Below are 25,999 nucleotides of genomic sequence, written 5' to 3' on the forward strand. Positions count from 1 at the left end.
GTGCCTGTTTGAATAATTAAGCAGTTGTCATCCCCCAGGCTTTTGGTGTGCCTTTCAAGTCTGCTGCTGCCTTTTTCCTGGCAAATGGTGCCAGAGGGGCCTGTGGCTCAGTTATGTTCCCCAGGTGTGGTCTCCGGGCTTCTGACATCAGTGCTGTCCTCTGTTCTTGTCCAGTTTAGGCTCTCAGCCCTCATGTCTGGGGAGGGCAGAGCTGACCCTGAGGGTGGTTAGTGGCGGTTCTTTCTTCCTGTGGTCTGAAGAACTTTCAGGATCCAATGTGGAGGCCTGGCCAAGACCCATAAGTCATGTTGTCTGCAATATGTGGGACTTGGTGACTAGTCTGTACCCATTCCAGCACTGAAAGTGTCACCTTGTAGGACTCTGCATGTGGGAATTGTTGCTCTCCTTGAGGGGTAGATGCTGGACTCTAGGCACACCTGAGCTTCTGAGGCCTCTGGCTGGGTCACTCACAGGATACAGACTCAAGGCCCAACCTTACCCTTTTTCACGTATTGCACAGCCAGACCCACCGGGGGCGAGGGCACTACACAAAGATTTGGTGAGATGTATACAGCCTCGAGGTCATTGTATATGCTCTCACGGAAAGTACCAGGGAAGTGCCGCTGTCTCAGGCCATGTCACATTGCTCCTGAAATGTCTACAGAGCCTGGAGAGCAAATTCTGGGTCCCACGTTTGTGAGACAGACTGATGGATGACAAGCTGCACCAAAGCCAGGTGCCGATCTGAGGCTCCAGTCCCTTCTGGGGTCATATTCGTTTCAAGGCTACATTTTTCTTCAAGTCCATCATGGGAAGAAGCAGCAGGGTACAGGAGCACCTGGAGGTCAAAGGCCTCTATATTGTGAGGGGACCTGGGTGTTCCTACAGGCTTCTTCACGAGAAGGTTCCTAGTAACCAGAGCTGGTGCTCACAACAGCTCCAGGGTTTGCAAGACCTGAGACTTGAGACCCAGCATAGTGGGCTTGTAGGGTGAGCAGGTCAAAAGTGGGGGAGGGATCTACACCACCACATAAAGGATGCTCAGAAGGGGTGTTACTCGCAAGAGAGCTTTTCCTGATTTATCTCAGTGTAAGCAATTGTGCTAACTACCATTTGTAGTGTGACTCAGATGGGCAGAGCCAGGAAACTCAGATATCTTACTCTCAGGGGCCTAACTCTTGGCTCCTGCCTCTGGATCCCCCACTGGGATGAGCCAGGTAGAGACAGTGGGCTGTGGCCTCTCCCCAGTGCTCATTTGCGTGTGGTGGAGTCAAGGGCAGCGGCTTGGTTCTGGGCCAAGGTTGTTTATAGATGCCAGTTTGGGAAGCTGTATGTACAACACTTGCCTAGCTTACGGAGGTGCCCTCATCTGGGGTGGAAGAATCCTTGGGTAGGGAAGGTCCTATCGAGTGGAATCAGCCATTCAGTTATATTCCCAGGCTGGTTCTGAGTACGTGGAAAGGAGCAGCAGGGCAGGAAGTTCTGGTCACAGCAGCTTTGTGTCCCCTGGGTCTGCAGTGTCCAAGCTCAGCGCCCCATGCGAATTGTTCTCATAAAGCGCATTCCAGGTTCTGCTGCCTTCTCCTGGCTCCAGGAACTGTGGAGCTACCTGCCCCCTCTGCCCCCAACATTGGCACCAGCACCACAGCCTGCTGTGGAAGGAGGGCAGCTGCCTCTGGGGCCCTCTGGGGCCCTGACTCTGGCTACTAACAACCTGCTGCAGATACAGGCCGTGAATGGAAGCACTTGGAGGAGGTCACTGTTCAGAGATGGGCACAGAAGTCGTAGGGTAGAAACCGCTAAGCCCCAGCTGTTCCTGGGGCTATGACAAGTGGCCAGCTTCAACAAGTGTCTTGTGCATACCTTGGAAGGGGAGGGGGCAGGAGGAGAGGAGGGACTTGTTGAAAGCAGGGATTGAATTTCATTTTAAGTTTAAGCTTGGGTGCTCCCTTAATTGTCTGTTTTCTCAAATCTCTTTCCTCTGGCCAGAGACACCTCTGTGCTGTCAGGTGAGACTCCTGGGGTACAGTAGCTGGATCTTTGGATACAGGGGCAGCTCCATGAGGCAGGAGGGTCAGGCTGGGGCTGGTGCTGAGGAATGCTGCATTGGGATTAGATGCAGCTAATCAGGAGGTTGGGCTGCTGTTGAGCCCCAGATGCTGGGGATTTCTTGCCTGCTGTGGTTTTCTTCCTGTGAGGCTATCCGCTGAATCCCCTTGCCAGTTCAGGGGAAACTTGGCTTCCCAGAAGTGGGCACGAGGAAGTGAGTGTTCGGGAATATTCTGATATGGAGAGAGGACCTCACCCACGCTGGGAGATCTGGCTTGCTCTCTCTGCTTGTGTAGGTCAGAATGTGTTCTGTGTAGACTCAAGAGTGGCCTCTTTTACTTCTTATTCTTTCTTTTTAAACAACATTGAGAAAGAGACGTGCAGAAGTCAGAGGATTGTTGGACAGTTTGCAGGAGTCAGTTCTCTCCTGCTACCATATGGGTCCCAGAGATCAAACTTAGGTCCCCAAGCTCAGTGGCAAGTGACCTTGTCTGCTGAGCCATCACACAGGTCTCCTCCCCATCTTTTAACAAACAGGAACAGATCAACTCTACTGGCTAAAGCCCAGGTGCCTTGGAAAGCCAGGGCTGGGGAACATTGAGACTAGATGGAGGTTGGCGCCTGAAGACAGAGGGTGGGGTGCAGAGTGGTCTCAGCCAGGATCTGCTTCTACCTTTACTGTGCTGGCAGTTGCATCTGGAGTGAGGATTGGGAAACCCTCGCTCCTTCCTCCCAATTCTCTGTACAAATGTGACTCCCCGGGGCTCAATCAGGCTGGTACATTTGCTCCCAAGAGCAGCCTCAAATTCTTGCTGTTTCTCAAGTACTCTTTGAAAATGCCCCCCTGATTCTAGCCTGAGGTTGCTGCTTGCTGTGATTTCAGAGAGAGAACAGTGTGAGCGAGGACTTTGATAACTGTACCCATCTGTCCACATGTTCATTCTCCCACATGGCGAGCCATCTCTGAGTCTAGTCGCTTCCTCCGCCATCCGTATACCCACCCGTCTCTTCACTCACCTCTCCACCCATCCTCCTCCCATTCACCTGTGCCATTGTGGTGCTAACCACTTTGCTCTTAGACTTGGAACTGGGTAGAAAATGAGTGGTCAGGTCTTCACACACAAGTGGGGTTTGCATCGAGTCAAGGGATGCTGGGACTTAGGTGTGTGGGGTGGGCAGACTTCAGACAGAGGGTAGAGCTGTGCAGAGGCTGAAGTAGAGCCAGCGTGGGGGCTGCTGGAGAGGGAACTGGAAGAGGGGGTGCCGGCACAGCCTCCCACACAGGCTGGATTCTAAGCCTTATGTAGCTCTGGTAGGCTGCCTGGCCTGCTTGTCCCACCCGGGCAAGTCGCCTGTCTTTGTTTGGCTGTGACAAGAAATTAATTGGATTTGTAACTTTGTTCTCTAGGGCTTTGTGGCCCCAGCTAGTGACGCTCCAGTAAAAGTAGTAAAGGTTTATGGGCATCACTGTGCTTCTCTCTCCTTTAACGTGCCCGTTTTAGCTCCATTGGGTAGGGCAGGTGGAGGAAATGGCAAGAGAGGGCAGAACCAATACCGAAAGAGACTCCTAAAAAACGAAGAAAGGAGAAATTTAGGACAGCCATATATGCAAGATTGTTAAAGAATTCAGAGATTAAAACATAAGACATTGATGCCTAGCACCAATCCAGTGCCTCCTGCTCCTCTCTCTCCTGCACCTCCTCCTAATTTGTGTGTGTGGATGTCAGACAATAGTCTTGGGATCTGTTCCTGGTCCCATTGTTTGAGGCAGGGTCTCTGGTTCATCATGGCGTACACTGGGCTAGCTGGGCTGTGGGCTTCTAATGAGTCTTGTTTCCCTATAATAGCTCTGGGGTTATAGATGTGTACCCCGCCCCCAACACATGTACATATGTGAGACACACGTGCAAATGGAGAGCCGGTTATTTCTCTGCCAGATTGGCAGTGTAGACTCCAAGGACAGGAGTAGTTGTTCTGGACCCCTGTCTGCTCCCCAGGGTTAGCGCAAACCTTTACCCGTACACGCCCTGTGTGAAGAGTTTGCCCAGGGTCGTGTCTTCCAGGACCGTCCACAGTTGCTCCATTCAGCACCAAAAGTTGCATCCCAGCCCTTTCCCAGCACGTCGTTTTATACATATCACACTTTTGTAGGATTGAATGGGGCTTTAAAACTTTTCATTTCTATTATATATGAGGGAAACTTTTATTTTACCATAAATAAGAGTTTATGGTACGTGTCTGACTTTGGTTGCTGTGACCAGGTATCTGAGAGAAACAACTGTGGGGAGGAAGGGTTGGTTTTGGCTATTGGTTTTGCAAGTTTCAGCCCATTGTGGTGGAGAGGGCATGGTGGAACAGAGGGGAGGGAGGGAGAGAGAGAGAGAGACAGAGACAGACAGACAGACAGACAGACAGACAGAGACATATATACATAGAGACACACACAGAGAATGTACCTATGCCACAGACTCTCTTCCCTTTCTCCCATCTTCTCCCATCTCTCATTCCTCCATCCAGCCTCCAGATTGTAGGACAGCACCACCCATATTCAGAGACACCCTGGGGTCTGCTTCCCTTTCTTCTAGATGATTCTGTAATAAATCTGGTCAAGTTAATACTCAGGATTAACCATGGCGAAGTTTTCTTTCGTATTATAGAAGGAACATCATCCTTATTTGAAAAAGTATACTGACACATTATATGCTATTCCACAAGCAGGTACACTTATGGTGTATTTTGTATCAGTTAAAAATAAATATTTCACCGGGCACAGTGGTGCACGCCTTTAATCCCAGCACTTGGGAGGCAGAGGCAGGCAGATAGATCTCTTATGAGTTCCGCCCACCACCGGCCCCGCCCCCAATGTGAGTATTTAAAAATAAAAAAGTTAAACATGTAGAAAGAGCAGCCTGGCTGACACAGCAGTTAAACTGAGTGAAGGTGACTCTAAGATTGGGGACGGTGAGGTTTTGAGCTGGGCCAGGAACTGTGATGGAGGCTGCTGGACAGGTGGCCTCATCACTGCTGAATCATCTTATACTGAAAATGTCAGCTGTCCCCCAGGCAAGGAGGGGATCCCAGCCAGTGTGGATATCCAAGGCCAGTCCCCAGCTGGGCCTCCTGTTTGTAGCTGATTCTTGCTGGAACATGCACCTGGGGCCTCGAGGAGATGCCTGACTTAATTAAAGGGGCACCTTTGTCTCCTGGAGATGAGTGGATTTGGCCTGTGGCTTTGGAAGGTACTGGTTGCCTTCTCCGCCTTTGATCTGTCTCCCCCATGGCCTTTCAGATCCTCCAGGGGAGTGGCCTGGGCTTCACTCCTGCAGGGCAGTCTGGGCCCTCCTCCTCCTTCCAGGGTCTCCTCTTGCTTGTCTGCTGAGGTCAGGGCAGCAGGTGGAGAGTGGCATCTCTGTTTCTGCTACTTCTAGGTTCCTGGGCTGGCCTAGTGTTAAATTGGTGTAAAGCAGATTAATGAGAGAAACAGTGTTATCCTTTTTCTCCCTTCGAGCAAAACAATTTTAGTTTGGAACACAGGTGCAGGCATCTCACAAAAAATGTGAGATTAGGTAAGGGGCCTATGGTCAAAGCTTGCATAATCATCCTAGGCTTTAAGAGGTAAATAGGGTGAGTGGGTGGGTCGAGGAAGGGGCGGGAGGAGTGTCTGGAGAGTAAAGCCAGCATTGCTTCCCTGATGAGTCCTCAGGTGGCTGGAGTTGCCTCAGAGCGGCCCTCTCCTCAAACCAGCCTCTTTCCTCATCGCATTCCCTTTCCAAGCATGAGTTCTTTTGTGAAATAAAGGCTGTTGTTCCCATTGTGTGGCTTGCCTGGGGAAATGTGGACCAATGCCTGCTCACCCCAGATAGGTGCCCATGGCAGATGAAAGAAACCGTTCCTCCCAGAGATTCCCGGGGTTACCTACGGGAGTATAGGTGATTCAAGGGCAGTTGTGCCGCTGAAAAGTCCACTCAGGATGAGTGACAACTCACACACAAAAGCTGCATCCTGGCGAGCTTCTTGTCCATTTCGCAGACCGCTCAGCCAGTATGAGAGTAGCCTCTCCCCAGCAATTGTTACTACTTACTCATTAAGATGTATTAGTATTAGTATTAGCATTAGCATTAGCATTAGTATTAGTATTAGCATTAGTATATGTGTATATGTCAGTGGACAGCTTGCAGGAGCTGGCTTTCTTTTCTCCATTTGGGCCCTGGGGATTGAATGAAGGTCATCAGGCTTGGTGGCCATGCCTTTGTCTGCAGATCATCTCTCCAGCCTGTTACTACTTATGCAGCACTGGGGGAGGGGCCTTGTAAATCTTCTGCCTTTCAGAAACTTCCTGTCAGTGACTTTTGCTTCATTTTGTTCACTTCCTGGGCCGTGTGTGTTGTCTTGATTTCCTCAGTCTTAGCCCACTTCCCCTCTAGGAAGGACTGTTTCCATTCAGAGCAAAGAGCTACACATAGTCTCTTATCTCATCCAGCTGGAGGGAGGTAAAGAGCATTTCCTGCCTTGGCTAATTCTATTTCTTTTAGCTCAAAGTAATCAATATATCAAGAGAGACATATTTTGGTATAGTGTGTTCTGAACTCTTCTGGGTCCTCTCCAAATCCCTGGTCCTGAGTGCATACAGTTCTTTCCTCAGGCTGGGAACACTCACCCCTGGAGGCCATCTCTGTTCTTGGCATGTGTGTTTCGGCTAGATACAGGTATACAGTCCTGTGCCACAGGCCCTTCAGGGGACGTGGGAGTGGCGCTTGCATGGCCCAAAGTCTCCGAAGCTTTGTGGGCATTCTCCATGTGCCCATACCTCCTCAGCCATTCCTATCAATAAAGACACTCTCTAGAGGCTCACCCTACTCTTTTTTTTTAAAAAAATATTTTTATTTAACTTATTTTATGTACAGTGGTGTGAAGGTGTCAGATCCCCTGGAACTGGAGTTATAGACAGTTGTGAGCTGCCACGTGGGTGCTAGGAATTGAACCCAGGTCCTCTGGAAGAACAGCCAGTGCTCTTAACCAGTGAGCCATCTCTCCAGTCCCTCACCCTACTCTTTTGCCCTCTGAGATAGGTCTTGGGAACACGGAGTTAGCAGAAATGCCAGGCATCTCTCAATCACAGCCTAGTGACATTTTCGTGGAAAAAGAAAAGTAATAAAACATCTCAAGTTGAGGTAAGTAAAGGACTTCCAGCCAGCTGTCTCATGAGATGTGAAAAGCTTTCACGAGCCTAACTGCGGGAAATGAGGGTGGGGATATGACACAAGGTGGTCCCCTTCCCTTGAACTCCGTACTCCACACTCTGAGCTGTACCTGTTCCCCGGCTTTGGTCTGCCAATATTGTTTCCCCATTTCTCTGTCCCCAGCTCCCTGGTAGTGAGTGATGGCTCCTCCTTTTCTGTTGCTTGAAGCTGCAGAGGCTACAGACCCAGAAGTAAGCAGACATGGTCTGCATCAGGTGGGAGACTGAGGTAGGGTGCTAGGGATGTTGGTGTAAGGTGTGTTCCAGGTTGGAGCCTCTCCCTCTGAGGCTTTCCACCAGTGGAGCATGTACTGGTCTGGAAGAGCAGATGCTGGCTGGTGCCATGGTTGGGATAGGTTCTGTCTCTGGGAGGTGGGAGCCCCTGGAGGCAGAGGGCCAGAAGAGATGAGGCTAGCCCATGTCTTGACCACAAGCTGTACGTGCTTGGTGGGGTATAAACTGTGGTGTCTGGGGCTGAAGCAGGAGGCCATCAAGGAGACATAAGGATGACCAGTTTGATGACAGTGAACTATAAAGCCCTGGTAGCTGGGAGGAGGAGGAGGCGGCGGCGGCTGGGAGCCTTCTCAGGATCTGACTGCATGGAGCTTCTTGTCACTCTTCCTGAGTGTAGTTTTGCTTGGTGGGGGACACTGAAGAGGACATGGTGTCATGCGGGTGGCTGTAAGATGAAGGCCTCCTCTCCCCCCAGCAGGGGCTGGAGCCTTACACTAACAAGGTCAGCTTAGGGGACTGTCATTAGGGAGGCTGCTGTTAATGGGGTTGTGATATGGTGGTGACACATGCCTTGGGGGTCACAGCTGTCCAGTGCTGCCCTTCAGGGCCATATCTCCACACAGCTGCTGCTCCCAAGGTGCTGTCCTAGGAGGGCACGGGACAGCACACACTTGTGGATGGGTAGCCATGATGGGTTGGAGCTCTTTAGGACCTTTCCTGTCTTCACTGAGTCCCGGTGGGTAACAGCTGTTGTCCTCACAGGCTCTGCAGAGCAGTAGGTACTGGGCAGCCTTCTAAACTGCTCTCCTGGGGGGACTGGGACTGGCCACTTGCCTACCCTGTATTGTAGCTCAAGGTATCCTGGGAGGCCCACCTACTTTGTGACTGCTGTGTAGATAATGGCGGTGTGGTGACAGAGGACGAAAGCCCTTGGACCAGATCCTTCATATTCCTATGGGACATTGAGGCTTGGAGATATCTAGATAAGGGCTGACTCACCCATGGCCCAGGAGCTGCTCCTCTGAGCCCACCAACCTAGAGGGCTGGGTCTGTAATGCAGAATGGTGGAAGGGGCTAGTAAGCCCAGCTGCTCCTGCGCAGTCAGGTGGGGCCTAGGGTAGATTACGGGCAGGTCCCCACGGTGGCAGGATATAGAGGTCCGCTCTCCTCATTTTTGTCTTCTCCCTGCAGGCCTTTTCCCTCGGAGGAGACAGCTGAGAATGATGATGATGTCTACCGAAGCCTGGAAGAGCTGGCCGAGTAAGTAGAGGAGGGTGACCGGGAGGGCACAGGGAAGGAGCCCCAGGCTCCGCAGTTGCAAAAGCTTCTCTCAAGGCAAAGGCATCCTTGACTGTCCTTTCTGCGATGTCCCTGCCAGAAGCTGGGCTTTCTGTGTGGCTGAGTCAGAGGCATCCTCTCGCTGGGCACCCGCTGCCTTCTAGAAGCCTGCCCAGCTGCCTGATAATTGCCTTGGTGTCTGTTGGTCATGGTTGGTGGCCTTTCTCTTGGAATGTTTCCCTCTGTGGAGCTGCTGGGAGTGGCACTGGGCAGGTGAGGTGTCCTTGTATTCCTCTTTCCTGGCCTTTGGGCGCCACACTGGGTAGGCTCTAAGCAGAGGGGCTTGTGCCTCAGATTGTCTTATAGCCCCCTGGCTACAGTGTGGCTTTCAGGGGAACACTGGTTCCCTATTTCTTAGTGGTCCCATGCTGCTTAATTCCTCTGAGGATTTTTTTTTCCTCTACGACGTACAGGCCGAGCTGGGTCATTTCCCCACAGAGATGAAGAGCCTTTGGCCTAGCTCTACAGCTTGCTGTGGTCATATGAGTGGGATCATGTGGCCAGTGTGGGATTACCCAGCTCTCTGTCAAGGAAGGGAAGTAGCCCACCCTGAGCCTAACTGGGATAGAGAGAGGGGGGTCAGACACCTCATTCTGACAGGGAGGGGCCAGGCTGGGAGGAGCTGGGTCTGTCCAGGACCTAGATTGTTATTGGCAGCCCCTGGCCTGTGTTTCTGTGTGTATCTGCTTTTCTCCCAAGTTTGGGGCTCCTTTGGGCCTCCTGGAAAACCGCTGTCCTCATTTTTACCACATATATTGCCTTGTTCTGAGAAATGCGTTCCTTCTGTGGAGACTCTGGCTATCTCTCTCCCCATGTCTCAGTGCACAAGCTCAGAAAGGATTTAAATATGCGGCGGCAGCGGCGGCAGCGGGGGGTGGGTGGGTGGGTGGGTGGGGTGGGTGGGTGGGGGGGTGGGGGGGGGGGGTGGGGGGGGGGGTGGGGGGGTGGGTAGCGTGTTCTGAGCACCTGCTGTTTAAGGCCCCATACTGGGGTTTTCTGCATTCACCCTCCCCTATCTGGGGTGTCTCCAGAGATGGAGCACAGTGTGTTTGCAGGGTCTCTCTTAGATGTGCCCAACCTTGTGACATTGTCATGTGCAAAGTTAATGCTCAAGAGGCCCCCTCCCAATTATAATGTCTGAAACGAGTTTATGATTTATGTTGGGCTGCATTCATAGCTATTCTGAGCCCCACGGAGCCCACAGATGGCAGTCAGACATACCTGGAGCTCATCCATAGCTTAGCTTGTCTGTCATAGGCTGGCAGTCCTGTCATGCAGTTCTGTGAGAGCTGGAGATTCCTCACCTGGAGGCAGAGGGAATTCTGAAATGGGTTGCCAGGAGGCCTGGGATGATCCCATGGGTGGGAAGCCCAGAGTTCCTTCAGACATCTGTTGAACCCTCCTGGGTTATAGGGAGCACACTAAGAGGGAAAAGGGTTCCATGAAAATCATCCAAGACCTGAGACCTTTGCTTGCTGGGCCCTACTGTGACTCTGACCCCTTTCCAGAGTTGGGGAAGGACTTAGAACACTGAGGTGCAGGAAGGGCACCATGGGGGTACAGAGGGATTCAGGCTGGTGGCACAGCACAAGGGAGATTCCCCAAGGGCATGACACCTCTGCTCTGGTGTTGCAGTCTGGGATATGTGCCGAGCTCAGGGTTATCGTAGGTGCCTTTGCTCTGGGAAGCCTTTTGTGTCCCTACCCACAGCGCCTGCACCTCTATCTTAGAGACTCAGTGATTGGGTGGTTAAATGTCTCCAGTAGACTAGAAGGGTCCTGAGGCCAGGCCCTGTGTCTGAAGACTCCAGCCCCTAGTACCTGCCTGGTGTACCTGGTGTGACATCAGTGGCCCTGTATGGACTGCAGCGTGGGCGGTGCTCGCTGGCTTTTCTCGCTGGGACCACACACAGCACCCTGTCCCTCTGATGCTTTGTGAGCTCTACCCTTCTGTTGCCTCCTCTTCACAGACTGGGACATGAGCTCAGAGGGAGGATGCAACAGGTTTTGTGTCACTCAGCTAGTAAGTGGCATTCTAGACTTTGACTTCAAGTCTGCCCTAACCCTTCCTCCAAGTTGGGTGGTCCTCTAGAGGCTGGGGAACTCTGGGCCAGTGCCAAGAGTAGTTCTCCTGATGTCCCTCTTCAGCCTTCATCCTGTACCTTTTGGAAATGTCCCTCAGGTGGGCACAGCCTGGGATTTGGAAGGACAAGGACCCTGTAGGTCTTGTGTATCTTGGGCCGGGTATGAAATACCCTGGTATTTTAGGTCTAGCGTGTTTTCCAAACAGCTATCCTGAGGTAGCCTGTGTACCATGGTACGTGGGATGCATTTCAATTTCAAGGACTCATATGTGGTGAGTCTGGCCTGGAACCTGGGTACCCACCTCCCTCTTCCTCTGCCCTTCTGTTTGCCACTGGTCTCTTTATCCAAAACAAGCTGGAACTGCTCCCATAGGAATGCAAGTTGGAGAGCATGTAGCCTTGCTCAGCTGAAAGCTGCTCCTGGGTGACATTTACCCTGAGCCCCCTTAATCCTTCACCTTGCGGTTACTGCAAACCTGAACCGTAAATTACAGGGAAGGAGGGTGAGTCTGAATCTTTAAGTTGCAGTTTGTCCCAGTGGCTCGAGTTTAATACATTTTCTGTGCTCCCCACCCCCCTCTCTCCCCACCCACCTTTTCCTTGGAAGGCAGATTTCCTGGTACCTGGTCTCTGTGGAACTGGTGGTGGTGTTTGCCCATTACACAAGCAGACGGCCTCGGGAGGGCGTGAGGCAGCAGCTGGGGATGGTGTCATCTTGTGGGAGCAGCTGTGTGTTGTGAGGAGCATTTCAGAGTATAAGGGACTGAATCCTCAATAGTGATCATATTGCGTGTCTCTAGGACCCTTCAGCCACCCTGACCCAGATGCTGTAGCTTGTGGTGGTGGCGGTGGGGGGCGGGTGTTAAGCACTGGTTCCCTGATGTGGCTGTCTCCTTGGAGCTCCAGGTACAGTCTAAGGGACCATTGTATGCAGTGAATCAGCCATGCATTTGTTCGGTTGCTGCCTGGTTGCTGAGCCTTGTCTGTCTGTCTAGCCAGGGCCAGGCCTTCAATATGAAAGTGAGTAGGGTCCCGGGCCTGCCTCCTGAGACCCCATGCTTCAGACAGGAGGTGGAAGCACAAAGGCAATTTTTGGAGAGGGCAGATGGGTCACAAGGGACAGGCAGGCTGCCTCTGTGTCTCTGGCTGAGGGGTCCTGGAGCTCCATGTAGCACCTGCCTAGAGACTTTACAGTCCCACAGCACATAGACTGGCCTCGACAACAGCCACCCTCTAACTCACCTGAGGGCGGCCCTGATGGTTTGCTTGGACCGTCCACTGCTGGAGCAGTGGGCTGAGCCCTAGCACTGTCATTTCCTGCTCAGGTGGTCTTGGCAGGTTGCTTGCTTCGATGTACCTCAGTTTCCTCTTTGTGACACATGATGTCGGTACCTGCTCGTTGGGACTGTTGGGAGGACAGCAGCACTGGAGGGTGTGAGTGAACCCCAGGGTGCTCGCTGGCACCATGAGCGCCTGGGGGCTCTCACCTAATCTGCCTCACTGGCTGAGAACATCTCTCTCCTTGGCTTCTAAGTGGCCGTGGCAGCGCCGTGTGGCGGAAAACAAACATGAGTTATATGCCTGACTGCTGATTTTCTAGTAGCCACATCAAAAGCGGAAGAAGAAGCAGGTGAAGTTAATCTGAAGAATGTATTTTATTTGAACTGATTGACCCAGAATGTTTCCAGAGCGATGTTTTCCGCAGAACAGCTGCCAACAAGAAATTGCGTTTTCAGTCAGTCCCCTGGCTGGGCATACAGTTTGTGATTGGTCCAGACCCATTTGTTACATGACAACCGTGCATGGCCCTGGGCCACTGAGCTGGGCAGTAGGAACTGTGGTTTCAAATGTCCTTCTGGGAGCTTGAGCAGAACCCCATACGCGAGGAACACTGGAAAAGGCTCTTAGCTCCCTCTTCAGATTGTTAAGTAATGTGTGATCAAGCAGTTGGAGCAGCTGGCTGAAACAACGAACACAAAACACTGCCACTTAAAAGTGTCATTATTAAGCAAAATAAGCCCAAAAGGAAAGGCCGGCTTTTCAATTGCTCTAAAAATTGCCACCTGCATGTGCATGACGGCGTGCCGCTGGAAGTGTCTGATCCCACCTCTCAGGCCTGCCCCCCAGTCTACATCTGCAGGACCGGTGGCCACTTTGTACAGAAGGGTCTTGCTGGCACAAGAACAGTGTGTACATGTGAGGTGCAGCAGTTAGGGCCCTGGGGTTTCGAAGGTCTGGCTTTGTCCCACGGTCTCCTCTTGCCTGTCAGGGCTCTCTGTGCCCAGGTGACATGGCTGGAGCATTCCCCGGGCCCAGGAAAGCAAGAGTGTGCATCACCCATATTAGGCTGTCTAGCTCTCTGTGTTACTGCCTCAAGTTTCTTGGTCCCTCCAAGGGCCTCACTTTCTCTGTCTGCACTCTGAAACCGGCACAGATGTCCCTTTGAGGTCACAGACTCCACAGTCTGCCATGGCAGAGCCTGCTTTGTGCTGGCTCTGACTTCATTGTCCTCTGAGGTGAATTAGTTTTCAGCCTTACACAAATGGCCAAGCCAGGGACTGTAACTTCTCTGTAAGTGGATAGCTGTATATTTTACTGCGTTATAAAACAACTTTGCAGTAATTCTTAAGATATATAAATGGAGGAGGTTTGGAGCCATTCCATGATCTGGGAGGAGTTGGGGTACAGAGGTGGTGGCAGGGGTGGCAGTGACCTGGGAGGGCGACTGTTTTTCTCCCATCTGACCCCAGAAAACGCCAAGCCTTGGCCCCTCTGCAATGCTCTCTCTCTAAGAGCACTGGGATTATAGAAGTGCTTGCTGCCATGTCCAGTCTTCGCAGGGGTTCTGGAGAGTGGAACTCAGATCCTTACACTTTGGCAGCAAGTGCTTTTCTCACAACCTCGGCCCCCGTCTCTCTCTTTTGGTGGCTGTCTACGTTAGGGTTTCTGTTGCTGTGAAGAGACGTCATGACCGTGGCGACTCTTTTAAAGGAAAACATTTAATGGGGTGGCTTACAGTTTCAGAGATTTAGTCCATTGTCATCATGGCTGAGACATGGCGGCATGCAGGCAGACATGGTGCTAGGAGAGAAGGAGCTGAGAGTCCTACATCTTGATCTTCAGGCAAGAGAAAGTGAACTGTGACACTGGGTGTGACTTGAATATAGGAGACCTCAAAGCCCACCCCTGCAGTGACGCACTTCCTCCAACAAAGCCACACCTCCTAATAGTGCCACCTCCTATGAGCTTATGGGGCCAGTTACATTCAGACCACCGCAGTGACCCCCATTGAGTGTCGTTAGTGCTGTCGCTTACAGGAACATGATCACCTTACCAGTGACTACTGAAACCAAAGCAAATGTGTCCCCACCGTAACAGCTGTCTATTGGAATGCCTTCTGAGGACTCTGCAGGATCTGTTGAATTGCATTGCCAGGCCAGCCACTGCTGAGTTTTGGTCAGGGGTCTGGAGAGAGTCTGGGTCTCATTTGTATCTTACTTGGGAACTTAGGGCCCCCAGTTCTGACTCTGGCTGGTGACCTGGGAGTACAGCCCCGCCCTCTTGTCTGACCAACTGCCCAATCCCCTCGCCTGTGAAGAGGGCTGCAGGTTAGGTTGGGGACTTAGAAACACTTCCTGTCTCATTCTGGCCTGGGAGTAACTGGCCTGCGCTGGTGGGCTGAGAGCAGCCCCTCTCTGTGAGCTCCCTCCAGTGTGAGCCTCTCTCAGCACAGCGGGAGTGCAGTGGGCCACAGCTGTCAAGACTTCGGTAGGTTTCCTGATCCCAGCACTACAGGATCTCTGTGCTGGAGAAAGCAAGGGGCCTTCCTGATGTGGGGGGCAGACTCCCCATGCCCCTTCCGCCCTGATCAACTGTTCAGATATATGTAACAGCAGACAAGGTACAGGATCTCACAGGACCAAGCCAGCCAGGGTCTTTCTCTCCTGTCAGAAGCATCCAGAAAAAGGAGTTTTAAAGCCATGTGTGGATACGCTGCCGTTTTCCTACAGGCAGCAGAGAGCTTTGTCCTGCCTAACGGGGCCTTCCAAATCCAACGATGCATTTTAGAAACCCTGAGATATGAAGACTTGGCCTTCCTGATGTCACTCACGTCTCTTATATTTAGCACAGACGTGGCACACAGAACCACATAAGGGGGAACGCTGAAAAATGAATAAGCAGGCCACACAGGGTTCCTCTGTAGAAGTTCAGTCATGCCCTGGCATCTTTGGTATTGCCAAACTCCTATTCATTCTACAAAACCCAGCCTAGACACCACTTCTCAGAAGCCATCCACAGCCCTGCCGTTCCAAAAGGATGCCTTCCCCTGGTGTCTGTCCAGAGCGCCGGGTGACCTTGACCCTGAGTTTTCATTGTTTTACTGAATCTCTGTCGTGATAAGGGAGTGCTCCCTGCAGGTCCTCTGTAAGGAGCACAGCAGGCAGATCACTTGACCTGAGCCTAACACAGAGTGTTAGAAGGAAGAGCGAGGACCAGTGAGAGGGCTCAGCAGGGAAAGGTGCTTGCGGCCAAGCCTGACAGCCCTGAGTTCAAGTCCCAGGACCTACCAGGTAGAAGGAGAGAACTGACTCCTTCAAGTTGTCCTCTGGTCTTCACACATGTACCCTGGTGCTCATCCCCCTCGAGAGAGGGGTGGGGACAGGACTCGGGGTGATGGATGCTCGGAATATTGCAGTCCTTGTGTGAAGGGTCCTGTGTGTTCCCCACATTGCCCCTGCTGGCTTCCCTGCCATTTCAGCCTTGACGGCATAAGTGGAGGCTCCGTCCTCCATCTTGCAGTTGAAAATTAGAGCTTCAGGAGGGGAAGTGCCTTGCTGGAGGCCACACGGTCTTGTGACAAGGAGGAACTGAAACCCTGGACCATCTGCCTGGGGCCTAGGGTGTCCCTATGGGACCAGTCCTTGTGACCCAGTGCCGCCTGCTTGCTTGCTTATTTATTTATTTGTCGATGTTTCTAGGCTCTGCTGCTACTTAGAAAGAATTCTCAGAAAAGCGGTGGTTTCTCTCTCTCTCTCTCTCTCTCTCTCTCTCTCTCTCTCTCTCTCTCTCTCTCTCTTTCTCTGTGTGTGTGTGTGTGTTGGAGAGTGAGGGGTCGAGCAGAGCCCCAATAGGCTTGTAGCCAGGTAGGTCTGGCCAGGTAGTTCCTGGCTCCTACCTGTAGGTAGAGTGACTCTCCAACAGAGAGTGATTAAAGGTATCTAGGGTCCTTGTCTGTCCATATGTCCCCACAAACAGACCATCGAGTCCACAGCACCCACTTTCTGCTGCCTGTGCCCTGAGATGAACCGTAGTCTGGTGTGGGCCGAGGTCGCAGAAAAACAAAACGAAGACGCCCCCCCCCCCCCCAATGTCCCCTTTGGTTTCCTAGTAACAAGTTCATGGTGGCTTGTCACAGGCTTGCCTGCCAGCCTCATGCCTGGGGCTGAGCTCACAGTGTGTGCCAAGCCTGTCAGCACGATGTTTATGTCCCCTGTAAACACCCAGCGCCTGAGGCAGAGGGCAATTGCTCATTTCCCCCTCGTTTTGCAGGGTGAGGGAGCTGGGCTTCTCAGCAGCTGCCTTGTCGAAAACCAGGGTGCCAGGATCAGCCCCCATGTGGGCTAGGGAAGCCGTGGGTTGCTGGGGCTCAGGCCGGCAGGAGGGGGGGACACTTTGGGCCTCCTCTGGAAGAGTTCAGGCCATTGTAAGAGGGGTCATTGTTGGGAGGTAGCATCTGTCGGTGCAGCTGGCTTCAGAAGCTGCAGGAGGGAGAGGGTGAGGCAGGAGGAGGCTGGGGCAGGTAAGGGGCAACTGTGCCTTCACGCCATGTGGCCCAGCTGTGTCTAATTGTCATAGTCCTGCCACTGTGTGGGGCGGTCCCTCCCCACACATATGTTCTTGTGCTTTCTCGTGGCAGCTGGACCAGGAAGGGCGATTCCTGCAACCCTGGGAGGCCAGCGCAGCCCCAAGTTCTGGGGCTTCCATGGTCTAGCTTTTGTGTTCATTGTTGTTTAATCTGGTGTCCTTAGGCATTTGCTTAGCATGTGAAAGGCCATGGGTTCTATCCCCGGAGTCCCTGTGTATGAATGCCTAATGAGCACATGTGGACATCAACCTTGGTGGCCGGCCATTCCTTGGGCACCATCCCTTTTTTTTGAAAGAGGTTCTTGAAATGAGTTCTCCCATTAGGTCAAGTTGGCTAGTCAGCAAGTCCCAGACATCTACCTCGCTCCACCTCCTCAGACCTGGAATCACAAGCACATGCTGCTATTATGCCCCCTCCCCTGCCCTTTCAGTGGATGCTGAGGATCGAACTCAGGTCCTCATGCTTCTGTGGTGAGCGCTTTGCTGACTGAGCCGTCTCTGAAGCCCGTGCTCTGTCATTAAAAATATTTTGTTTTTGAAAAAGATTTTCATTTATGTGTATGTATGTCTCTGTCTCCCCTGCCTGCAAGTGTGTGTGCCAGTGCCATGTGTTTGAGTGCCCAAGGAGGCCAGAAGGGGCACCAGATCCTCTGATTAAAGTTATAAGTGGTTATAAGCCATTGGATGTGGGTGTGGGGAACTTTTGAGTCTTCTGGAAGAGCAGCAAGTGCTTTTAACCATTCAGTGAGCAATCTCTCCTCTCCTCTCCTCTCCTCTCCTCTCCTCTCCTCTCCTCTCCTCTCCTCTCCTCTCTAATACTTAATTTTAAAAGAGTTGTGTTTTATTATTATTATTATTTAATGTCCTGTGCATGGGAGTATGTACATGTAAGTACAGGTGCCAGAGGAGGCCAGAGATTTTGAATCCCCCAAAGCTGAAGTTAACAGGCATTTATGAGCTGTCCCATATGGGTAGTAGGAGCTAAATTTGGGTCTTCTGCAAAAGCAGTAAGTGCTCTTATTCACTAAGCCTTCTCTTTAGCATCTAAGACTTATTTTATTAACAGTACTGTAATAGCATTTTATTTATTTTGTGTTATGGATGTGGGTTCATGTGTAGAGGTCAGAGGTCAGCTTTCAGGAATCGAGTCTCTGCTTCCATCATGTAGGTTCTGGGGATTGAACTCAGGTTATCAAGTTTGGTGGCAGGCACACATTGAGCTGTCTTGCCGGCCCCATGTTCTGTGCATGAGCACAGCGGCTGGGCTGAAGTCATGTCCCTGACTGAACCTCTTCTCCACCCTCTGGATGGTGTACCATGGCTGCCATGCATTGAACATTTACTCTATGCAAGGCCTGTGCTAGGGAAACTGAGCTAGGAAATGGCGTAAATCTGCTTTACTGCCTCCCAGACCAGGGACAACGCACAAGAGTCCAGTTCCAGGTAGGAGTCCATCCCACTCATCTGTCCTGGAGCCCGTGGGCACTCACCAGCACTGACTGTCCAGCTGCAGTGTGGTGGGGACGCAGCTTTTCCAGGAATCATGGCTCTAGGTGAAGAGGGCTCTCGTTCCACCCTTCTGTGTTCCTGGAGCCTCCTGACAGGACCAGGCAGGGACTTGAACTTTCTAAGGTCTGTGGTAAGGTGGACTGAAATTGGCCCAGTGGAAGGCCCTACAGCCTGGCCTTGGTCCTTGAGGAGGATTGCATGGGAGGCTGTTTGAGGCAGGCTCTGGGGCCTTAGCTGGGTTCTCATTGAGTTCATGAGAAAATGGAAGTGGAGGTCCTTGTACAACCTGCTCCTAACCCAGTTGCCGCACAGGGCACTCCAGATCACCCAGGTAGCCTCATTTTGTAGCCTACTTTCAGCTCAGTGCCTCTTCCCTACTCATCTCATCAGCACGGTCCTCACATATTAGACATTTGCTAATCTGTCACCACGGATGCAAGGACCTGGGAGGTGTAGGTGAGACCTTTGTATAAGAAGCAAGGAAGTTCTGGGACATCCATACCGCTGTGGCCAGAAGGAAAGCCTGTGTCAGCCAGGGTTCTCTAAGGAACAGAACGGATAGAGTGAAGGGAGCTGGATAGACCGGTTTACAGGCTGTGGTCCATCTGGGTAGTCTAACAATGTCGGGCTCATGATGGAAAGCCGAAGAGTCCAGTAGTTGTGCAGTCCCTGGTGTTTGACACCTGGACAGTTGCAGTCTGGCACTGGAGTCCCGGAGGGCTCCTGAACAGCTGTTGGTTTTCAGTTTACCTTGGAGTCCTGAAGGAGTTGGACTTAGTACTGGTTGCAGCAACAGGAGAGATGAACTTGCCAGGGAGAGTGAGGGCAAGCAGGTTAAAAACAAAACGATTTCTTCCTTCCATGCCCTTTTATGTGGGCAGCCACCTGAGAGCATGGCCCAGGTTCCAAGTAGCTCTTCCCTCTTCAAATACTCAAACAGATTTAAAGAGCACCCTGACAGGAGTGCCTAGCAACATAGATTTTAGTTGAAAGTTGACAACCAAGATTAGCCATCATACTGCCTGAGCTTGTCACCTCACGCACTAACACCAAAGTAACCCCCTTCTCATCTAAGCATTGTTCCCGCCGTGCTTCCACCTTGAAGTCATCTCTGTCCCAAGGATCAACAAAGATTTGGGTGCAGAATTGATCTTAGGATAAATATGGGTCAACCTCAAAGTATCTGATTGATACTTGTTTATCTTGGTCTCTGAGTTTATCTTTTGACTATTTATCATATTTGATTTTACTTTTATATTTTTTTCCCTTTTTGGTTTTTTGAGACAGGATTTCTCTGTGTAACAGTATAATTTTATTTTCATTTAAAAAAAGAAAAGCCTGCCTCTTGGCTATTCTCTTCATTTCTTCCTCTCCAGTACTTTGGAGCACGCATGTGTGAAACTTCAGTTCTCCGGTTTTATAATTGCTAATAACATGCATGGAGCTGTTCGTTGACCTGAATTAATTAAATAATGGGCAGAGGCTGCATTGCATAAATGCAGATGGATCAGTATGGGGAGTCTGCTCAGGGGCACCCTCCGTGCTCTGTGTGGAGGATGCAGACAGGGATCAGGTCGGCCGTTTCTGGGCAGGAAGCTTTGCAGAGGAGAGAGGGGTGTAGAGTCTACAACTTTGAGGCTCTGATGCCCTAGGTTAAGGCACCAGGACAGCCCACCCCCAGCCCCGCTTCTGGCTGACCATGTTTGACCTCAAGGTGGTAAGGAGAGATGGTGGGAAGTGGTGCGTGAAACATGGTCCTGCCAGGATGGATGGCCCTGGTTGCCACTGATTTTCGGGAAGGCAAGAGCAGAACGCAGCAGTGAGTGCACATGTGTTGAGTACTACCCTGGGGGTGTTCCCAGTGTCTCAGTACCATGTGATGTTGGGGTACCTGCTGAGGGTGTTCCCAGTGTCTCAGTACTATGTGATGTCGGGGTATCTGCTGGGGGTGTTCCCAGTGTCTCAGTACCATGTGACGTTGGGGTATCTGCTGGGAATGTTCCCAATATCTCAGTACCATGTGATGTTGGGGTACCTGCTGGGGGTGTTCCCAGTGTCTTAGTCCTGTGTGACACAGCTTCCCAGGGCTGTGGCCTTATTTGTTCTATGACCAGATGGGGCAAAGCTGGGTCCCCTCTCCCTACTTGAGGATTCCCTCAGAGGCTTTTCTCTAGGTGCTCACTGTGGGAGGAAGGAGGCTCCAGTCTCTATATAATGGTACCCCTGAGCTTCCATTTATGCTGATGCAGATGGGGGCTGCTTGATATCTAAGGAAGTCTGACTCTCGGCAGTGACAGAATGTAGGATCAGACTAATGTTCCTGAAGCCAGCAATGACAAAGCTTGGGGAAAAAAATACGTAAAAATGCACTCAGAGGCACTGAGCAGCCGCCAGAAGCTGAGAGAAAGTGGAGGGAGTATCCTCATAAAGGATCTATCTTGAGTGGATGGGGTTCTAGAAGGCTGCTTCCCAGGTGTGTTTGTCAGCTTCTCAGTACTATAACAGAATGCCTAACAACCAACTGAAAGAGAAGACAGGCTTACAGCAGCTGACGGTTTCTGTACATGGTCTCCAGGCCCAGCTGCTTTATCTATGGTAGCATTTATGTCATGATGGAACTCAGGGCACAGGGGTGAAACTCATGACAGTTGAGAAAAGAGAGGGGGAAGGTGTGGGGTCTTACTAGTTCATTCAAGGGCCTACCCGCAATGACCTAACGTCTTCCCCACCTCATGAACATTTCACTACCTGCCAGGAGTGCCACAGGCTTGGAACTAAACACCTGTGCTTCTGAAAGGCAGTCAGGATCCAGACTGACAGTAGGACAGACAGAACACTGGACTGAGAACTCCCTGAAGGTTGGGGAGGGGTGATGGTTAGTATTAATTCTCAGCTTGAGAGTCTAAAATCATCTGAGAGTCTCAATGAGAGATTGTCTAGATCAGGTGGGCCCCTGGGCATATGTGTGAGGGATTATGTTGCTTGTGTTAATTGAGACGGGAAAACCCAGCCCACTGTGGATGGCTCCATTTCCTGGCAGAGGATCCTGTGCTCTCAAAGAGTGGAGAAAGTGTGCTGAGCGCTAGCATGCGTGTGCAATTCATTGTTCTCTGCTCTTGACTGTGGATGTGATGTGACTGTCTGCTTCAAGGTCCTGCTGCCTGACTTCCCTGCAACAAGGACTGTCACCTGGACTTGCAAGCCAGATAAACTCCTTCTCCCTTAAGTTGTTTTGGTCTGGGTGTTTTGACAGCAACAGAAACAAGATGAAGAAGTAGGGCTGTTGGCTGTGGTGGACCTGACCACGTGGTCTTCGGGCCTTTAGAACTGTTTTGTGGGTGGAACATGAAAGAGTTTGGAAGGGAGGCAGGGGTCTCAGCAGAAGCCCAGAACCTACCTTCATCCTCAACTGACCCTTCATCCTATCTGTATAGCAAGGGACCCAAGTGTTCCACCAAAACGTGGTGGCAGCTGGAACCCAAATTCCGTGGCTATGTCAGCTCTGCCCTCTGCAGGATGTCCTCTTACCTGAGTCCAGCTAGGTTCATTCTTAGAATAAACGCGATGTCAGAAGTTGCAGGACCCAGAGTCTCCATGCATCTCAGTCATGATGTCCAGTATTCACTTTACAAAATTAGGAGCCCTGGCCTGCGATGGAGTTTCAGAGGACAGTGTGTGGGCTTAGTTCTCTCCTTCCACCATGTGGAGCCCCAGAATCAAACTCGGGTTGTCAGGCCTGATAGCAAGCACCCTTACCCAACCAGTCATTTTGTGTTGTAAAAGAAGAAAGCTGGAGGACTTTATAGACACCACCACAAAACTTTCGGTAGATCGAAGTAAAACATCAGTGTTTGCATATGGGCAGGTGAGTGCCCATGTAGGACAGAACCAAGCGTTCTAGAAGGGACCTGGAGTTATATAGTGAGGTGGAGTTTTCTCCAAGATGTTTAAGAAGCCAACTAGAAAGAAGAAAGTTTTGGGCAGATAACCCTGGAACACTTGGGCCTTCCTGTGGGGATGTTATACACAGAACCAATTCGGGTGGATCAGACAGACACCTGAACAGAAGCGCTGTAGCTGTACAGGTCTTAGAATATGTCGGGTAGTCAGTCCTCTGTAACTTAGAGGAAAGCAAAGGTTTCTTAGGTAAGATAATAGGAAAAAAATCTGAGAAAATAGACTTTGTTCAGTTAAGAATGAATGCTTAGCAGGGGCCTAGAGAGATGACTCAGAGGTTAAGAGCACTTGCTGCTCTTGTAGAGGAATTGAGTTGTGTGAGTTTTTATGTGTATGAGTGTTTTGCCTGCACGTATGTATGTGTACCACATATATACAGAGCCCATGGAGGCCAGAAGAAGGCCTAGAGTTACAGGTGGTTGTGAGCTATCATGTAGATGCTGGTACTGAACCAGGTCCTCTGCAAAAGCAATCCATACTTTTAACCACTGAGCCATCTCTCCAGCCTCATACTTATTTTATTTTTTAAGTATGTGTCAGGTGGTGGTATGTGCATGTGTGAGAACAGATTTCCAAATAGTTTAGAAGAAAGCACTGGAGCTAGAGTTACAGGCAGTTGTGACCCACTTGGTGCAGGTGCTGGGAACAAGCTGCTTCTCTGCAAGAGCGGTATGTGCTATTAATCTCTGAGCCCATCTCTTTAGCTCCCCTTCTTGTATTCTGAGGCAGGGGTTCTCACTGGCCTGGAGTTCATCAAGAAGGCTCAGCTGGCTGGCCAGGAAGCCCTCAGGATCCACTTCTCTCTACCTCCCTAGTGTTGGCATTACAAGACCATGCCACCATATTTGGTTGTACGTTTAAGGGTCCCAGTGTCCATAGAAAAGGAGATCGGATCACAGATTGCTACTCATTCAGCTTTGCAAAGGACCAGCTGCAAATCCTCCTGAGCTCAGGAATGAGATGCAGAGGACACGAAGCCAGATGCCAAAGGGAAGAGCTGTCTATGCTGTCGACTTTGCAGTGGGGAAGGTGGTCTGTTGAGGATCAGCCAGGAGGGAGTTGAGGGGGGCAAGTGGAGAGAGAGAGATCAGTCGGTCTGTGATAAGGTGGAATGGGTTGGGTCGGGTGTTGGACAGTCCCTTTGTCAGAATGGGTCAGCCAAGGTATATTTCTAGTATTATCAACCCTACCAAAGACACTGAAAATCCACCATCTGGCATGTGGATGCAGGTGTATGTAGCTGATATGGAGTCAGCTGGAGGTAAGGGTGCTGAGAGCTTGTCTAACCTTTGCTAGAACCCACAAGTTCATGGGAAGCTTAACGGTGCCATTCAAATCTCATCTGACTAGGAAATGCTGGGACCTCCTTACAAACCCACTGCCTTGTTGGGGGACGATGGGACTGACCCCTCCTACCCAAGTTTAGCACATGCACCTGCTCTTTTGTGCATCCACCTGTCCAAGGTTTCAGAGCTGGGTACCATGGAGTTTGTGAGACATGAATGATGTTTCACTGTGAATCAGGACAGGGCTCTAGAGATCACAGTAGAGCTATGATCCTTCCAGCCATCCCATCTTCAAGTGAGAGTTAGGAGCCAGGCCCTTAGGAGAGCTAAGAGTCATACTTCAAGAGCTGGTTCCAGTCAGCCTGAGGTAGGGTCCATGTACAGGTCTTTTATTGGGAAGGAACCCAGCTGGGTGATCCTGGAATTGTCTTGGATATCCTCACAAGGTAGGATGAGGAAAAAGTGGGGGCACCTATGCTGGCTGGTTGCCAATCTATAAGACCCTATTCAGGCTCAAATTTCACCCATTTGGACCCCTTTCACTGGCTTGTGGAATATGTAACCATCAAAGCTCCCTGTCCATCACTTCCTTCCCCCAGCCCATTGGAGCGAAGCCGGTGTCTGTCTCTAGAAAGGGAGGTGTCTCATCTGCCAGGAGCAGTCTGCTCCTGAAGCCTAGAGCATCTGTTTCCCTCAGTTCCACGTGGTCGGAATTGTAGACAGCAGCTCTGTCTCCAGCCTCGCTCTGCTGAGTAATGTTTGCCAGAAAGGACCCTGAAGCCCTCACCTGGCCTAGGAGTCTGGAGGGTAGAGAGTAGCAGGGTCAAAATTTAGCACAGAGCCCAGAAAGGCAGGGGAAATGATTTGTGTTATCTCTAGTGACAGTTTCCAAGAGACAGACAGACCTGCCTAGGGTTGGACCCTCTCATGGGTCAGCAGGAAAGACCACAGGATGTTCTGAGGTGAACTTGAGTATGAGCCCTGCATGGCAGGAGGCTGTGTGCACCCCAGTGTCTGCACACCATTAATGATACCCCACTATTTGCAGGGAGAAGAGCCAGGGAGAGTTGGGGCTGAGGCCACTGTGTGTGTGTGTGTGTGTGTGTGTGTGTGTGTGTGTGTGTGTGTGTGTGTATTCCTATTTGCATGCAAGCACAGGTGTATTATTTAATGTGCAAAATGGCCACCTCTAAGGATTTTATGGGCCTAAAAAGAACAAATGGCTTTTAAAAATTTAAGTTGATGGGTCAGTGAGCTGGCTCAGAGAGTAGTTGCTTGTATGCAGCAAGCCTGGCACTTTAGTTAGATCTCTGGAGTTGTCAAGAAAGAATGGAGTCCACGCAATGATCTGACACACACACTGTAGTACATGCACCTCCCCACCATGTGTACACATACACGATAATAAATAAAAGTTATTAAAAAAAAAAAAAAAAAAAGAGCCGGGTGGTGGTGGCGCACGCCTTTAATCCCAGCACTCGGGAGGCAGAGCCAGGTGGATCTCTGTGAGTTCGAGGCCAGCCTGGTCTCCAAAGCGAGTACCAGGAAAGGCGCAAAGCTACACAGAGAAACCCTGTCTCGAAAAACCAAAAAAAAAAAAAAAAAAAAAAGAACTTAAGCTGAGCGTGGTGGCACATCTCTGTCCACATAGCATTTAGCAGGCTAGTGAGGCAGGAGGATTGTCATGAGTTTGAGGCTAGCCTGGGCTCCATGCTGAGTTCTAAGTCAGCTTGGGCTACAGAGTTGAGCCTGTCTTGAAAGACACCAAACAACAATAAAAACTTTGGTGTGGGTATAGATGTTCAGAAGGCTCAAGGGTAGGTGGGCACTTCTCTGTGTGACTGTTGGAGTGTGACTCATCCTCTGTTAGCCTTGTCCTCTGACCTGTGCTTGTGGGTTGGGACAGAAGGTGGGTTACCCAAAGCACCACCCTTTCCAAACCTTTACCCTGTGGGATCTCATTGCTATCAGCTCGGGGCTCACTATCTGCACCTCTGAACCCCAGAGCACAGTTACCTCCCCTGAGGCAGTGGGCATGGGACAGCAGGCAGACTGCTTTAGGAGATCTGCAACATGGATTGGGGAGGGTTCAGAGTGAAGGATGAGATTGCCAAAGCATGGGGCAGATGTCTTATTATCAACTACAAGGCGGATGGAAAGGGGTCTTGGGACTGCACTAGCTCCTGGTGTGCCTGGGAACCCCTAGACACACAGGCAGAGGTCTCAGAGTGCTCTTGTGGGAGGTAACTGTGGTGGTTTCAATGATAAATGTCCCCCATAGTCTTAGGCATTTAAATACTTGGTTCCCAGTTGCCGGCAGTGTTTGGGGGAGGTATGGCCCTGCTGGAGGGAGTATGTCACTGGAAGCAGGCTTTGGGAGTTTAAAGACATTTCATTAAAGTCTCGAAGCCTTTAAACATGAAAGCTGTTTTCAGTGCA

The 25,999-nt window shown here is 51.0% G+C and overlaps 1 protein-coding gene across 9 annotated transcripts in view; it reads left to right on the forward strand.

Moving 5' to 3' along the window:
• Positions 1–25,999, forward strand: part of Vav2 (vav guanine nucleotide exchange factor 2) — a 172,125-nt gene that overhangs the window by 104,191 nt on the left and 41,935 nt on the right. For all 9 annotated transcript variants that reach the window (XM_052723782.1, XM_052723776.1, XM_052723777.1 and 6 more), the window contains one exon: positions 8,714–8,782. In XM_052723782.1, the coding sequence (XP_052579742.1) occupies positions 8,714–8,782 (69 nt within the window). The remainder of the gene's footprint in view (positions 1–8,713; positions 8,783–25,999) is intronic.

This window comes from Peromyscus californicus, unplaced genomic scaffold (assembly GCF_007827085.1).
Source record: "Peromyscus californicus insignis strain IS unplaced genomic scaffold, ASM782708v3 Scaffold_7__1_contigs__length_154581171, whole genome shotgun sequence".
Classification (NCBI taxonomy): domain Eukaryota; kingdom Metazoa; phylum Chordata; class Mammalia; order Rodentia; family Cricetidae; genus Peromyscus; species Peromyscus californicus.